Raw genomic sequence first — 17,094 nt, 5'->3', positions numbered from 1 at the left:
AGTGGAGTTGGGGGGGGGGGGGGGGGGGCATGTGAAAAGAGTTCTGAATGTGCTGCAGGAGAGGGCAGGCATAGATCTGCTCAGTCTGCAGCATGATTAAGGACTTCAGCATCCACATTTGCTCCTCCATTACTTTAATCATCTGCTCAATTGCATCCTTAACAAACTCTTGATTCTTTTTTCTATCCTGCTATTCGGCTTCCCAGAACTCCTTGCGTTCCCTTTTCTCTATATTGGAGCAGTGCATTACCTCCCAGAACATGTCTTCTTTGCTGCATCTTGGGCACTTTTTTTATCTGGTGGAGAAGCTTGGCTGGGATGTGTGGGGTGTTCCTGAAGGCCACATCTGCCGAAGCACAAGGGACAATGAACAGAAGCGGGATTGTTAAATTCACACACAGCACTGAAACATTTCACTTAAATGCACCTTTTGAAACATTGCCATCACTTTCTCACTGACCCTTGGCAGGCACACATCTCTTCAAACACCCAAAGCATGGTGAGTGGTGGCGGGCGGGCGGGGTGGGGTGCTTCACATGGGGAAAAGAGCACACACTCTAGAAGAGTCGTGGTGCAGCATGCTAGGGAAAAAATTCTCCCACACTTTTCCATAGGCGAGGGTCATTCTAGCAGATATCTCACTGCTAAGGGTAAGCAGGGAAACAAGGGCACATCTACTCCATGCTTGTAGTTTCTGCCCTGCTCCCTATGCTGCTCACCTATGTGATGCTTTGCTCCCTGCACAACTGGTTGCCAAATGGCACAGGAAAGTTTCCTACAATGTGGGAAGGAATAAAGTTGCTCTGCCACGGAACCTTCGGCAGAGGATTACAGAGTACCTCGAGGAAACTTTCCTGGAGAATTCTGGTGAGATCTTGGCATGCATCAACACCCTGTTCTGCCGTACGATTAGCTACACAGGGAAATGTCTGTCTCTCACAGAAACAGCCAGCCTTCCACATTTCTATACCCCAAACCCACCTCTGCACTACACAAACCACAATCATTTACCAGGCATCTCCTCTCCTGCTTCTTGCTTGCTGGAGAGCAACAGCTGAGACTGGTAAAATACCTCTAGAGTGGAGAAAAGTTCCTGGATGCCTGCCCCACTCGGCGACCCCACCGGGAGCTGCACATCATTGTCTAACTCCACCTCTTCATCAATAACTTCATCCTCCATGTTAGGTCCTCTTTCCGTCACCTCCAGGCCCGCCGAAGTATCCATGGGGCTCTTGATGGTGGAGGTGGGGTCGTCACCAAGGATGGCGTCCAGCTCCTTATAGAACCAGCAGGTCTTAGGTGAAGCACCGGAGTGACAGTTTGCCTCCGTTGCCTTATGGCACGCCTGCCTCAGCTCCTTTATCCTCACTCTGCACTGCAGTGTGCTCCGATTTTAACCCTTTTCACACAAGCCTCGAGACATATGGCTGTAGGTATCCCAATTCCTACGGCTCAAGAGCAGCTGTGACTGCACAGCCTCTTCTCCCCCTATACTGATCAGATCCAACAGCTCCGCCCTTGTCCAAGTGGGAGAGCGTTTGGTGCAATAACCCACCATGGTCACCTGGGAAAATGCGATGAGACCTCTCCATGCCAAGCCAGCAGGAAATTGAATTTCAAAAATTCCTGGGGCTTCTAAGGGGGAGGGGCAGATGGTTGTTTACCTAGCTGCAGGGCAGTGGAGTTCAGACTGCTGACCATAGAGATCACGATGGGCATTGTGGGACACCTCCTGGAAGCCAATTAAAGCAACGAAATCAAGCACTTTGTCGAGAAAAATTTAGAGGGAAAAGACGCACGTCTCTCGTTGGGGTGGTTGCATTTTGTCGCCAAAACCAGGCATTTTTCCTGATAAAAGTCACATTGCAGTGTATACGCATTCACTATTTGGTCGACAAAAGGCAGTTTCTGTCAACAAAACTTGGTAGCATAGACAAGGCCTTAGAAAGGGGCCCAGAGAAAGAAGCTGAGAAGGAATTTGGGGCAGTACAGAAATGTCTCTTCACTGATTACAGGGGAGGGTTTGCCCAGGACAGATTTGCTGGGTCGGCATCTGGACTTCCAGGCACCCAACCTGGGGCTCAGGTTTTAAGAGGGAACTGTGAAACTGACCTCTAGGAGGGGAGCAGTCATACAACTGATCTCTTGGGGACAGAGAAGGGGTGACAGAGGCTATCCCAATCCAGGCCCCACTTTTGCGCCCCCCATCTTTAAAATCTTCAGAATATCAGCAATGATTTAATATCTTCCAAGTCACTGACATAAAACATTAAATTGCATTATGTCAGGAACCAATCCCTGTGGGATGTGTAGAAACACATGCATTTGATGATGATTCCTTATTAAACAATTATGTTTTGAGATCTCATTTAGACAGTTTTTAATCCATTTAATATGTGGTTTATTGAACTTGTATGATACTAATTTCCTCTTCAAAGTATAATGCTGTATTTAAGTCAAATGACTTACAGAAATCACATCATATTAGGTCACAGTTACCTTTGCTGACCAGACTTGTAATCTCATAAAACAGTATCAAGTTCATTTGACAGGAATTATTTTCCACATAACCATGTTGGCTGGCATTAAGTATACTACTATCCTTCAGGTTCTATAGGGAGAAAGTCAAGCACGCATCATTTCATAACTTCGTCCAGGATCAGTGTCAGGCTAGCAGGCCTGTAATTACCATCTTCTTTACACTTTTTGCCTATTAATATAACACTAGCTTTCTTCCAGTCATCTGGAACTTCCCCCGTATTCCAAGATTTAATAAATCAAATATAATCTGTGCTATTATTTTCCACTATCCATACATTCTATATCTCTGTATTCGTTTCTGAACCTTTGAAATAAATATTTTAACCATTTTTATATATATATATGCGCTGTTTTCTACTGCTGTTTATCAAATTGTTCGACTGCATAGAATGTCTTTTTCTCTTGTTAAAAAGATACCTTAGGACATTCTATACAAAAAACTATGTTAAAAGAATGTTAACATTATAATACATGCAGAATATCGAGGATAAAAATAAACATTAAACAAGTGCCTTTTTTCTTTTCTGTCATTCAGTCTGTACACTGAATGAAACAAGGGGCCCGTGAAAATAAGAATAGTCTACCACATAATTAGAAATTGCATAGCAATGCATTCACACAAAGGGACACAGGTACCATTCACTTTGGCATCTTCTAACTTTTGAGTTCTTCACTTTGCAAACTTAACATAGTGTTTTGTACCTGAAAGGGGCTGTTACCCCTGCTCTGCTCCTGAGGCTCTGTTTAGGCAACAAATTATTAGACAATCAAATGCACATACTAAAAGCTACTCACATAAATCTTATTATCCACATCCAGCTGTATTTCATCTGTGTCAACCAGGTCACTGAGCTCATCAAAGAGGGCAGACTCTAAAGGCAAAGCAAACGAAGTGGTACATCAGCATATCCTAAAAGTTAAAAATGGGAGTTTCAAAGGAGCTGAATGGGGAAATTCAATGGGATTCAATGTTAGACTGGAATTTTCAGCCTAAAAATTTAGGGTAAGGCAGTGTTTGTACTACAGTACTGTATAGGGTGACCAGATGTCCCGATTTTATAGTGACAGTCCCGATATTTGGGGCTTTGTCTTATATAGGTGCCAATTACCCCCCACCCCCGTCCCGAGTTTTCACCCTTCCTATCTGGTCACCCTAGTACTGTACTAGTCACAGGAGAATGGCAGATCAGATGTTCATATTGTAAACCTCACCATGCAGACTCTGTGGATATTAAGGCCCCAATTCAGCAAACACGTCAATGAGTAAGCTTACACACCCAGGCAGTTCCATCAGTGTCACACGCAAGTGTTTGCAGGACTGGGACAGGGGTTCATAGGATCTCACAACGAGTCCACATGTCTAAAACACCTCACAGGCACCCTTAACTCTGCCCGCGCCACTCCACCCGGATCCCAACTCCAGGCAACCAGACTAGCCACGCGGCCCTGTCAGCGCCCAGCAAGCCCAGGCTCGGAGACTGGCCTGAGAGGCCCAGTGGCCGCGCGTGGAACGAGAGGCAGCCAGGCCTCTCGCCAGGAGTCCGCGCTGCCTGCCCAACGCTCCGGGGTGGGAGCAGCCAGACCCGGCAGCGGGGACACAGCTAAGCTTGCGCCCCTCCCCGCCAATGCCCCTCATAGCTCCCGCCCCACCCGCTCAGGAGGACGCTCCGCGCCTGGCTCACCCCAGTCGGGTCCGACCCCGGGTGCCAGCAGCCCCGGCTCTGCGGTGCTCTGTTCAACCTTCCCCGCCGCCATCTCCCTTCCGTCCTAAACAACACGTCTCCTAGCTCAGCGCAATGCACCGCCCTGCTACGATGGCCGGGAGAGGACACGGGGCCCGGCGGGGCGGGGCCAGCGCCCTGTCTCTGAGCCAGCTGGGACAGTGTCACCCGCAGGAGCGCTCTGGGCCCGGCGCGCCTCAGGTAGCTGGGGACAAACACTCCGAGGGCGGGCAACGCTGCATGTGCCCAATGGGGCGGGGGTTCTCGCGGGTCCGGCTTCAGCTGCCCAATGGGGTGGGGTCTGGGATCCGGGTTCAGGTGACCCATGGGGCAGGGGCTCAGGGGGAGTTCGGGTTCAGCAGTAGCGCCATTTCGGGGCGGGGGCAGCCGTGATTCCAAAGGCTACTTGGGCACCTGAAAACTCTTATCTTTTTGCAGATAACTTAGATACAGTGCTCCTGTCAGATAATAATTTCTAATTCCTATATAAAGAAAAAATTAAATAATTATTAGACCCATTCAGCTCTAATGCTAACTGTCAAGCTATTAAAAAAATTGCACTGTTAAACAATAATAGAATACCATTTATATAAATATTTTAGGATGGAGCTATCGGGGAAAATGGGGTTGGTATGAATTGTATTAAAAGGTTCCAAACTCTGTGTCATAATCCACAGACCTCTTCTTCTACCACAGGCTCTTCAGTCTCACCTACTGAACTAGAGGCTAAAGGCAAGGCTCCCTTTTCCCCATTATTATGATATAATCTAGGACTTGCTAAGCCTTGTGACAGTTGCATTTGCTTTCTGTAACCAGGATCTTCCCCCAGTCAGCTGTTTGGCGCCACAAGCCTGGGAGGGGAGGAGAATTAGAGCAGGGGCGGCATGCTCAGGGAGGAGGCGGAGCAGAGGTGAGCTGGGGTGGGGAGCTGCCACATGGCTCCCCAGGCCCGGGGGGTGGGGAGCTGCCTCAGGGCTCTCCACCCCAGCTCACCTCTGCTACGCCCCCTCCCCGAGCACATCGTCGCTGCTCCACTTCTCCCGCCTCCCAGGCTTGCGGCGCCAATCAGCTGTTTGGCGTCACAAGCCTGGGAGGGGAGGAGAATTAGAGCGGGGGTGGCGTGCTCAGGGAGGAGGCGGAGCAGAGGTGAACTGGGGTGGGGAGCTGCCGCACAGGGGGGGGGTCATCTCAGGGCGGGGGGGGGGGGGGCCGCGGGGGGGGCGCCTCAGGGGGGGGGGAGCTGCTGCAGGGCTGGGGGGGCGCAAGGTGGAAGTTCCGCCTAGGGCGCAAAAATTCCTTGCACCGGCCCTGCTTAAGACCGGGATGGCCATCCTGTGGCTCCAGAGAAGCCACCCCTTCAAAAGTTAATATGCGGCTCCTTGTATAGGCACCAACTCCGGGGCTGGAGCTACAGGCACCAATTTTCCAGTGTGCCAGGGGGTGCTCACTGCTCAACCCCTGGCTCTGCCACAGGCCCTGCCCCCGCTCAACCCCTTCCCGCCCCCTCCCGAGCCTGCCATGCCCTCCTTCCTCTCCCTCCCATCCCAGAGCCTCCTGCATGCCACGAAACAGCTGATCGGGAGGTGCGGGGAGGGAGGGGGAGGCGCTGATCGGTGGGACTGCCGGTGGCGGGAGGCACTGGGAGCGGGTGGGGGAGCTGATGGGGGGGCTAATGACATATTACTGTGGCTCTTTGGCAATGTACATTGGTAAATTCTGCCTCCTTCTCAGGCTCAGGTTGGCCACCCCGCCTTAAGAGGTGCTTAGTCAGTGTCTCTAGTTACTGTTTCCTAGCAGGAGGTGACCCACTTCCTCTGAGCTCTTCATCTATCCATTGCTGCTGCACTCCATGCCCCACAGGGATGTACTGAGGACAGGGTGTCTTCCCAGGTTGGTAATGGCTGCATTGTGTACTGTAGTATTTAAGGCTGAGCTTTGCGAGATGGGTCTGAATTACTAACATGTTCTGCAATCTTGTGTCAATTCAGTTAAGGGACACTGGTTAAGTTTAAAAATGTAATATATATTCTTACTTTGTTACTAACTCTTGAATACAACAATTGAAACAATTGTAGAAAAATTTGGATTACTTTCTGTCACTTTTTTGCAGTTCATCAAACTTGGAATAGATCATTTAACTTTTGGAAACATCCTATTAGGGCAAAGCCCTGTGAGTTTATACTGCACCTGCCTGGGGCTCTAGGGCACAGTTGCCAACTTTCACGGGGTAAATAAGCTCCCTGACTTTCACAATAAGCCAAAAATCAAGCTAATCCCATTTCAAAACAAGGCCAAAACAAGCCTATCCCTTAGAACCCCAACACTCTATGTGACTAGATCCCCTGGCATGCAGTCTGGAACTGTGGTGGGCCCACTGTGCACCCCTGACTCTCTTTCCCCCCCCCCCCTTCCCCCGCTTGCCGGGGGCCCAAAAAAAAAAAAAAAAAAAAAAAGAAGCTACAACAAGCTACAAGCCAAACAAGCTATAAGACAAAAACTAGACAACAAGCAACTCACACCCAATTAAGCCAAAAACGAGCCCAATTTCTGTGTTTTTTTCCACGGGTTTGGCATGTGTAACATAACTTGTTTGTATCAGGGTATAAAGATGTATCTCAGAGAGAGTATCTTTGTCCAGCCGAGGAGGGAATGGAAAGTCTCACCAATCATTGAGCTGGTCCACTGTCACAGGCATACATGTCTTAGTATCCTCGTAGAGTCTGCCACATGCTATTACCATGCTTTGTCAACAATAAACCTGTACTGCCACCTTCATACATTAACAGATCTTGTAGTCATTGGGCGGTTCGCTCAAGGTCTGCTGTGCTGGCTGTCTGAGCAGAGCTCGGGCAGCACACAGGGAGAACACATGTAGATGAACATCTAATCACAGATAACACTGGCAATAATTAGGGGTGTCTCTAACCTGGTGAAGCAGGGTGTTATATCTAATGCACTTTGGAATCTTTTCTCCTTATGTCTAATAAAGGTTATTTGTTTTGTTAAGGAAGGTGAAGTAGGTGCTTTGTGATTCAGTGCACAATATTACTTGCTAAATACATCACTAGAGTTCAAGAGATTCAGCACTAATGTGGAGAGGAGCTGTAGCATATGCTATAATAATCAATAAAGATTTCAATCATCTAACATGTCTTGCAATATGTTCTAATGGTCCCTTGTGCCATTAAATTGAAGTCAGCTAAATTCATACTGAGGGTGATTAAGCAGTGCAACAGATTACAAAGGAATGTGATAAATTCTCCACTTTAAATCTTTAAATCAGGACTGGTTATATTTCTTAAAGATATACTTTTGTTCAACTAGTTATTGGGCTAGAAACAGGCAGGAATCAGTTGGTGGATTCTTTGGCCTGTTTTATGAGAATATTTCAGATTACATGATTGTATTAATTCCATTTGAAGGCCTGTTTTATCTGCTATTCAGTTCAAGGTATTGATTGTGCCTTGCTTATTCCATAGTGCTCAAAACTAAGATGAGCAAAAATCAGGTTTCACATTCACACTTTTATTATTGAATTATACTTTATTGGACCCACTTCTGAAAGACAAAAAAAAAGTAAATTACAAGATAGCCAATAAAGTACTAATGCCATGTCCATATTTATATTTTTCCATCTCCTTTGCTGATCATTGAGGAAGCACTAGGGTGGCATTGGCAATACAAGAGATGCCTCACCATGTCTGCATAGTAGCTTCAGAAAGAGCAAGGGTGGGCAGCAAGCCTGGCATTCTACAAAGTTATTTTTCGACATTCATAGACTGTTGTAAACTGGGTTCAATTCTCCTCCAAATATTTAGTGCAAAAAAGTGGAGGTGTGGGGGAAGAGAGGGGACTTGGGACAGTCTTGCCAGGAAACTTTGGAGGAGAAAGGCAAATAAGGAGAAGTCATCAAACACTGAGTGAGAAGAAACCTGCAATGATTCCACGGAGTGCCTGGAACAGACTCCTCCTTCATAGATAGGATACGGGGAGCAGCTCTCTCCCTCCCTGGTATGAAAATGATCGTATGGAAGAAATACTAAAATTCCACTGAGCACCTGGTAGAAACATTAATAGAGGAGGCTGCTTAGAAAAACAAATATAAAATCACTCTGTGCTCAGCTTTTCCTGTGCAAACCCAATGCCATCCGTGAAGGTATATGAATTTAATGAAGAGAAAAAGTCAGCCTCCAGGGTCTCCTAACAGAACTATCGATAAATATGCCAGGGTTTTGTGAGGTGGAAGATCTCAGCTAAAGAACCTCAATAACACATTCAGGCAAGGGATGCCAACCTCCATAAAACTGTCTTGTGTTTCCTTTCCCTAGTCAACATTGCTTCAAGTTCCAGCCAGTTGTTTCCTTCCTAGATAGCTGTCCCTCCACCTGCTCAGTTTCTGCAAGGTGTTCCAGTGTCCAGGGGAAACACCATAGTCCACCACCACAGGCAGACAGAGAGAAGACAAGAAGCTGGAAAATGTCTCTGAAGGGCAAGTGGCAACTGGAGACTTGATAACCTGTTTCAAGAGGTGGTCACAGTTACTAGCTATTGCACACACTTGTCATAGTCCACCAGTAATAGAAAAGCCCTGGGAAAGACTTTAGAAAAAGCAATACCGAAAAGCCTGTGTGCTGTGAATAATAAGCACATCTGGAGAACAAGGCAGAAGGAATAGGTACCTCTTATGCAATTTAGCCAATTTACATCAGAATCTGACACTTTACAGAACAGTAAACAATTAGCAATTAGTAACAATTAGTAAAGCACTTTGAAGAGATGAATTCTGTGTGAGTGTTGAATATTATGATGGTTAGGATGGGACTAGAGCAGGGGTGGGTAAACTACGGGCCGCGGGCCGTATCCAGCCCGCGAGTAATTTTAAGTCGACCCGCGAGCTCCCTCTGGGGAGAGGGGTCTGGCTTTGCCCTGCTCTGGCACTCCCAGGGCGCTGGGTCGGGTGCCACACCATGCAGCTTGGCCCCGCTCTGGCGCTCCAGCTGGGGCGCTGGGTCAGGGGCCGCACCACACAATTCAACCCCGCTCCGGCACTCCAGCCAGCACGCTGGGTCGGGGGCTGCACCACACAGCTCAGCCCTGCTCCGGCGCTCCAGCCAGGGCACTGGGTTGGGGGCCGCACTACACAGCTCCCGGAAGCCACTCCAGCTCCTACGCGCTCCAGTGGCCCCCTCCAGCACTCCAATGGGAGCTGCAGGGGCGGTTCCTGCAGATGGGGCAGCGTGCAGAGCCATCTGGCCGTGCCTCCATGTAGGTGCTGGAGAAGGGACATGCCACTGCTTCTGGGAGCCGCTTGAGGTAAGCACTGGTCAGAGCCTGCACCCCTGAGCCTCTCCCAGTGCCCCAACCCCATGCCCCAGCCCTGATCTCCCTCCCGCCCTCCAAACCCCTCAGCCCCAGCCCAGAGCACCCTCCTACACCCGAAACTCCTCATCCTCAGCCCCATCCCAGAGCCCGCACCCCCAACCAGAGCCCTCACCTCCTCCCTCACCCCGACCCCAATTTTGTGAGCATTCATGGCCCGCCATACAATTTCTATTCCCAGAGGTGGCCCTCAGGCCAAAAAGTTTGACCACCCCTGGACTAGAGAGTGATTGAGGGTGTAGATACTAGGTCCCAGGTCTTGAGGACCTTTCCGAGCATCCAATAGGCAGGTGGATGAAGGAACAAGTGGGTTGGGGACATGGGCGGCAGGTATCATAGGCTGGGGGAGGCTGAGCCTCCCCAAACACCCAGGCGTGGCCTCACCCACACTCCGTCACCAGTCCCCTCCTGCTTCCCACTCTGTGGACGGCTTTTCCCCTGTGCCATCATGGCCCCGGCTGGGGCTAGTGCTGTGCTGCCCACCCTCCCGGCGCTCTGGAGCTAGGGAGGCTGGGGCTGCACTGCCTGGCCACCTGACATTCTGGGGCCAGGGAGGCTGGGGACGCACGGCCGGGCCTCCTCACGGTCCAGGGCTGGGCTGGGGCCATGCTGCCTGGCCTCCCTGCTCTCTGGGGCTGGGGGTGAGGACTGGGGGTGCTAGCCTGAGGCAGGGGCCAGCGGCCACTGTGGGGGGTCTCTGGGCTCCGGCAGGCATGGAAGGGGCAGGGCTTCGGGTAGAAGGGGTGGGACTGGGGGGCTAGCCTCCCTGAGTTAGGGCCAGCAGTTAACCCACCACTCATGCTTGGGGACCTTTATATGATACAACTGGATTGTGAACCGAAGCCCAGTGTCAGAGGAAGAACGAGCCCAGATTTCAGATGAGAACTGGATGTGTGCACCAGAGTTAGTTTAATCCCTGACTGTCAGTGACTGTGAGTTCTTGGGCTGGATGATGGCAGAGCTGAGCTGGGGAGTAAGGTATAAAAACAGCTTCTAAAAGGATTGAGGCATGAGTACCATCTTCAGGTCCTTTTCCTTCCAGTGATCTTCTCTCCTGGGGGCATCTTCTGCTTTAGCTATAACGGATATAAATAAGAAATTACCCAAAGGACAGTTTATTTAAAGAGTTTGATAAAGTTCAGTTTGTTCATTTTTGAGTTATTGACATGGTGGTGGGGTGAATGGGGGATGGGGAGGGGAGTTATTATCATTTATTGAAGAGTTTCCAGATGCCTTTTTAGGACTAGGTTAGGACTTTCTGCTACATTTTGCATGGTGTACCAACTTGTAGAACTTGTGCATGTATCCAAATCAGCTCCTCTAGCACAGGGGTTCTCATCCTTTTCCATGTCATGACCCCATGTCACAGTAGAAGAACATTCATGACACTTCTCCCATCTACCCTTAGAGAAAGGGTGGCCATGATGCACAGGTTGAGAACCTTTGCAGTAGTGCATGTTATTTAGACAGGAAAACAAACACACATTGAACCATGTTGGATTTTCATGTAACAAGCTGTAGAAGAGTGTCCTCTAGTGGCTGGTTCACATAGGAGGCTATGACCATTTGGCAACTATGTCTGGGGAAAAAAAAGGGCGGCAGAGAAAAAAAAAAAAAAAAAAAAACAACACCCCACCACCACCACCACCATTCCTCCTCCCTCCACAAGCGCTGGAAGGAGGTCAGGGAGACGCAGGGGAGCGCGGGGCCGGGGTGAATCTGAGCAGGGGGCCAGGCAGCGGCTGTTCTCCCCACCTGGGCAGCGGGACTTGGGAGCAGCCGCTGCTGCAGCTCCCACTGCTGCGGGGGGAGGAAGCAGCCGCTGGCCAAGCACATGGCGCTCGGCGGCTGCCGCTCTGGTGCCCGCGAACCCCCCGAGCCCGGGCCTGTTGCGGGGTCCCAGCAGCACACACGCTGCGCGCACCCAGCCCCTGGCCAGTTGTGACTGGGCTGGCTGTCCAGCTGGTGCAATCCCGTGGGTGGCCCCGGAGTGGGGGCAGCAGGCCCCAGCCCCCCCATACCGCTCGGGTCCCGCAGGGGAATGAACAGGGCTGCCGATGCCTCCGCCCCAGGGCCGTCCGCAGGATTGCACCAGCTGGGCAGCCAGCCCAGATGTGACTGGCCAGGGGCTGGGTGCAGTGTGCGCGCTGCTGGGTCCCCGCAGCAGGCCCGGGCTCGGGGGGTTCGGGCCTGGGTGCCAGAGCCGCAGCCACTGAGCACCACGTGCTTGGCCAGCGGCCGCTTCCTCCCCCCGCAGCAGTGGGAGCTGCAGCAGCAGCTGCTCCCGAGTCCCGCTGCCCAGGTGGGGAGAACAGCCGCCGCCCGGCCCCGCGGGCCGCCCCCCTACTCTCCCTCCAGGTTCCACGCCCGAGTCCTGCCTGCTCGGGGCCAGGCCAGACTCACACTCACGCCGGCCCCGCACTCCCCTGAGTCTCCCAGGCATGGCGTGCTTGGGAAGAGGCGGGGATTTGGGGAGGGAGCCAATGGGGCAGTGATGGGGCGGGGATGGGGGCGGGGATTTGGGGAGGGATCCAATGGGGGAAGGAGGGAGTTGGAGTTGGGGCGGGAGGGGGGCGGGAGCCCTTCCGGGCTCCGCCTGTGCGCAGGAGCCTTGCTTGTTTGTCCAGTATTCCGACCTAACATTGGTTGGGACGCGGGACAAACAAGCAAATATCGGGACAGTCCCGATAAAATCAGGACGTCTGGTCGCCCTAAGTACATTTCCCAGACCTGAAGAAGAACTCTGTATGGCTTGAAAACTTGTCTCTCTCACCAACAGAAGTTGGTCCAGCAAAACATATTACCGCACCCACTCTGTCTCATAGAAATAAATAAGCATTTCAAGACTGATTTCTCTGACAGTTTACCTTAAAAGTTGGAGTCAAACGCTGCATTTGTAAAGACACCAGGTGCTCCTAGGTTACTAGACAACAACAGAAACACACTGGTATAAACCTAGAGTGATAGGAAATGAGAGAACCCCTACCATCGGTCAAAAAAGCCCTTTTCTCTCTTAAGGAACTGGTTCTTCCACCCTAGGCAAAATAATAATTGGGGCACAGATTTGGCAGCTCCTAAAGACTCACACATTTTCCTGAATGAGTCACTGCATCTGTGTCTGGGAGGATGTGTTATCAGAGCCTCTTTATCCCCTGAATGTGGTGCTGTAACCACTCATGACTGCCCATAAATGTTGTACCTGTGTTCATATGGATCCATATTACAAGTAAACAGCAATGAACGTAATGACTCCATCTTGTGGGCCATTCTCCAGTCTATTGTTTACAAAACCTTTACTGCCCTTCCAGGCCTGAGCCTGCACTGCACAGAAAGCCAGGGTCTAACAAAACAACACTATACAAGGGTCATCCTCAGGGACTCCATGCCACGATGTTTTTGGCTTCATGGTGGAACACACTTTAAATTCTCACAATGTGGATTATAACAGAGACCCATGTTAAACCTGCAATTTTTAAAGGACCCAATGAAAGAAATGGCTCTCTGTGTTATTATTTTAAATACTGGAATTTAGTAATAAAAAATCATGGTACACGTAACAGGCAAGACAATCCCATTGACCAGGACAGGACTCCGATAGAGCCCTAGCTCATTCTGTTGGCATCTACTGACCAGTTATTTACAATGTGTATGCAGTCCCATTAGCAACACATGCAAAATAGTGCACCCTGCCTTTCTTTGGAACACTGGCAAATCATTGTTAAAAATGCACCTATCATGTCTCTGTGTATGCACAAAGTGTGACTTCCAAAGGCTCATCATTTGGTCTAATCAAAACCAGTTTTCACTGTAAATCCCAAAGCCCATGTTGAGAAGATGTCTATGTCCCTGCCAGAATTCAGTTTTCTAGCCCCAGCTGGTTCAGCACTAAAGTTATTAATGTAAGGACTATATGATGTTTTATGATGGGGGAAAGTGCCCTATACACCTCGTGCTTGATACTATAAACCATTCCTGTTCAGACTTTCAAAAAAAATCACTTTTGGGGTCAGACACAAATGTCTCACCCCAAAAGGCTAAAATTTCTGGAAGGGCTGGGTGAGGAAAAACAGGGGACTGGCAACCTCCATGGTAGCTGCAGTGCTCGTGAAAGCCATGGTGCAAGTTAGAGTGATCAGCTCACAGAACACATTGCTCTTACCTGGTGGGATTCAGCAGTGTTTTTTCTTCCTCTGATGATGGAGTTGAAACATCCATGGGATGGTGCAGAAACAACAACAAAAAAACAGATCTCATCAGTGAAGGGTATGGTAAGCATGTGGGATAAAGCAGTCTCTGACAGACTAGGTTCTCACCATGGCTTCCGAGAGCAAATTCTGAGATGGTTAGTGGAGATACACTGTGCTCGGGTATATATACCCCCCATGTGATGTTCTATACCTCGGGGAAACATCCTGCACCCTCATGTTCATCCTTATAATATGATTGTGTGATATCCAATGCAAAGTTTGTCATGTCAGGTGTCTTCAGAAGGCTCATGATGCAATGAGCATTGTTGTTACAGTAATATTATAGTAATGTTATAGGTTGTAATTTCATGTATATAGTTATGAGGCTGAGAATGTATCCTTATGGCTTAAAACAAGCCCAGGCAAAACTCTCCAGGAACAGAGGGGCAGTACATACCTCATCAGGGCATGTATGGGACAAACCCAGCCCAGCCTCACACGGACAAAGGACACTGGCCTAGGCAGCAATAAAGGATCTGTTGGACTCTCCAGTGAGTCACCCCCCCTTCCCTTGGTCAGTTTGGGACTATGATGAGGTAATGCTCACCTGACCCTGAAGTAGGGGGGGGGGAGTGCAAAGCCAAGGGGTAAGAAAGAACATGATAAAAGGGATAGATGTTTGCCATGCTGGCTCTCTCTTCATCGATCATCTACAGACACCACCACCAAGCGACTGAAGCGCTGATCAAAGGGGACAGCCTGGCTGAAGGGCAACCAGCCAGCCTATGGTGAGAAGCATCTAAGTTTGTAAGGGCACTGAAAGTGTTAAGATCAGCTTAGAATGCATTTTTCTTTTATTTAATTTGTCCGAAACTGACTTCTTGTGCTTTGACTTATAATCACTTAAAATCTATGTTTTGTAGTTAATAAATTACTTTGTTTAGTTTACCTGAAGTAGTGCGTTTGGTTTGAAGCATGTCAGAGACTCCCCTTGGGATAACAAGCCTGGTACATATCAATTTCTTTGTTAAATTGACAAACCCATATAAGCTTGCAGCGTCCAGCAGGCATAACCGGACACTGCAAGACAGAGGTTCCTAGGGTTGTGTCTGGGACCGGAGATATTGGCTAGTGTCATTCAGTTGCACAATCAAAGCAGCGGCTGGCCAAAAGTGCTCACTCATGTAGCTGGGAGCAGCTTACATGCAAGAGGCTGTTCAGGAAGAACCCAGGAGTGGTGGTTCCCACAGCAGAGCAGGGTAAGGCTGGCTCCCAGAGTCAAGGATTGGTCGGTCCAGATAACACCAGGGGAATGTCACACCCCACATGGCTAGACTCCATGCCTGGGTAGAGGGAAGAGAACTGGGACCACCTTAAAGATGCCATCTGAGCCAAGGGGCATGGATGCAAGGCCTCTGGGACATGTGAGATTATTATTAGGAGGGCCCAGCAGAGCAAGGTGCAGCTGACAGGGCTCCTATCTCTCTGTTGGGGCTTTGTTTACCTCCTGGGGAAAATGGTTACCCTCAGAAAGGGTTCTAGGTAGATCCTGAACTTGTTCTCTGGGAGTCTATTTCAACAACAGCATGCCAGTCTTCTGTATTTCAGGCCTTTGGACCTCCCTGAAAATAGTGGCAGCAGCCACACTTGTTCTGTTGACTTCAGTGAGGGTTGGCTCAGCCCCTTCATCTCACCGAGCCTCATCAGGGACAAAGATGCTGCTGCCCTCAGCCATGTGAGGCAGAATAGAATCCAGCTCCTCCCTCAGCTATGCTGGGTCTGCAAGGCTGAGGAGAGGGTGTACTTCTGTCCATAAACAGGCACACAGAGATGAAACACGTGGACTAATAAGGGGCCATCTTGAATCACTTTTCTGACCTTATCTGCACTTCTTCAAGGGATAAATCACCTGTTTCCAGGCAAATGCCCTCAGCAATAATAACCAAAGGCACAAACAAAGCCATGCATTTCTTACCTTTGTTACTGAGACGCTTGATTAGCAGAGCTATGAACATTCCTGTCAGCAACAGGGCCACAAGGGCCACAGCTCCACCACCCATGTAAAGCAGGACTTGCTTGAAATAGGGAGCAGCCTCTTCTGAAATAAATTCCCAGGCCAACATGTTAGGATTCAGATCACTGGGAGTAAAATTTTCAAAAGCGCCTAAGGGTCTTAGAGCCAGATTTTCAAAGGTATTTAGGTCCCTAGTGAGACAAATAGGCCCTAGTGGGATTGACAAAAGCACCTAAGCAGGTGAGATGCTGATCTCTGGCAGTTGGATGCCTCTGACATTGCCACTAGGCCCCTGTCTGCATCTTTAGGTTCCTCAATACTTTTAAAAATCTGGCCCTAAGTGACTGAGACAGCTAGGTCCCTTTTCAAAAGTGAGCTTTAGGCTCCTGAATCCCATTGAAAGTTACTGGGGCTCCTGCTCCAAAATCAGATGAAATTATGTGTTGATAAATGCAAAGTAATACATGCTGGAGGCAGGAGTGCTGGAACCTAGTTAGAAGTGGGGGGCCCATGAAGCCCTGCCTCCTCCATGGCTTCACCCCTGCCCTCCTCTTCCCCCAAGGCCCTGCCTCCCCTGTGGTGGAGGGTCCAGGACTCTCCACAGTGTCCGGGCTCCTTGGATGGCTCTTACCACTAGGGTGACCAGACGTGCTGATTGTATAGAGACAGTCCTGATATTCGGGGCTTTTTCTTATATTGGCGCCTATTACCCCCCACCCCGTCCTGATTTTTCACACTTTCTATCTGGTCACCCTACTTATCACGGCCCAATTCTGGCTTCCGTCCTGGCCAGAGGGCAGGGCCTCGGCGGGGGAAAGGAGGAGCAGGGGACGGGGCCACGGAGAGTGGCCGGGACTATTGGGATATAGATATGCTAGGGTTACCATACGTCCGGTTTTTCCCGGACATGTCCGGCTTTTCGGCACTCAAACCCCCATCCGGGGGGAATTGCCAAAAAGCCGAACATGTCCGGGAAAATGCCGGCAAGGCACTTCCCCTCCTGCAGCGGCTCTGCTCCTCCCCTGACTCTTCGGCTCTGTTTAAGAGCCGAGCTGCCCGAGCGCTATGGGCTTCAGGCAGCCCCCTTGCCTCCGGACCCCAGCCGCCGGCCGGGCACTTCCCCTCCCAGACTCCGGCGGTGCAGGGTCCGGAGGCATGGGGGCTGCCCGAAGCCGGCAGCGCTGGGGCAGCTTGGCTCTTAAACAGAGCCGAAGAGTCAGGGGAGGAGCAGAGCCGCTGCAGGAGGGGAAGT

The 17,094-nt window shown here is 50.1% G+C and overlaps 2 protein-coding genes across 10 annotated transcripts in view; both read right to left on the bottom strand.

The window, feature by feature from the left end:
• ATF6 (activating transcription factor 6) overlaps positions 1 to 4,475 on the bottom strand; it is a 343,638-nt gene extending 339,163 nt beyond the window's left edge. For 3 of the 6 annotated variants that reach the window (XM_034778772.1, XM_034778775.1, XM_034778777.1), the window contains exons 1-2: positions 4,224 to 4,475; positions 3,337 to 3,413 (exon numbers count right to left, since the gene is read on the bottom strand). In XM_034778772.1, coding sequence (XP_034634663.1) covers positions 3,337 to 3,413; positions 4,224 to 4,296 — 150 coding nt within the window. In that variant the 5' untranslated portion in view covers positions 4,297 to 4,475. Of the gene's footprint in view, positions 1 to 3,336; positions 3,452 to 4,223 lie in introns of all 6 variants that reach the window. The other 3 variants (XM_034778770.1, XM_034778771.1, XM_034778774.1) reach the window with 2 other exon arrangements.
• A 6,038-nt stretch (positions 4,476 to 10,513) lies between these two features.
• Positions 10,514 to 17,094, bottom strand: part of LOC117881469 (P-selectin-like) — a 51,825-nt gene continuing 45,244 nt past the window's right edge. For all 4 annotated transcript variants that reach the window (XM_034778779.1, XM_034778781.1, XM_034778782.1 and 1 more), the window contains 4 exons: positions 15,804 to 15,926; positions 13,801 to 13,831; positions 12,509 to 12,564; positions 10,514 to 10,717 (listed from right to left, as the gene is read on the bottom strand). In XM_034778779.1, coding sequence (XP_034634670.1) covers positions 12,510 to 12,564; positions 13,801 to 13,831; positions 15,804 to 15,926 — 209 coding nt within the window. In that variant the 3' untranslated portion in view covers positions 10,514 to 10,717; position 12,509. The remainder of the gene's footprint in view (positions 10,718 to 12,508; positions 12,565 to 13,800; positions 13,832 to 15,803; positions 15,927 to 17,094) is intronic.

Source organism: Trachemys scripta, chromosome 8 (assembly GCF_013100865.1).
Source record: "Trachemys scripta elegans isolate TJP31775 chromosome 8, CAS_Tse_1.0, whole genome shotgun sequence".
In the NCBI taxonomy this organism is placed as follows: Eukaryota; Metazoa; Chordata; order Testudines; family Emydidae; genus Trachemys; species Trachemys scripta.
Note: the sequence above shows the minus strand (reverse complement) of the source record. Positions and strands in the feature narration are given on the sequence as shown.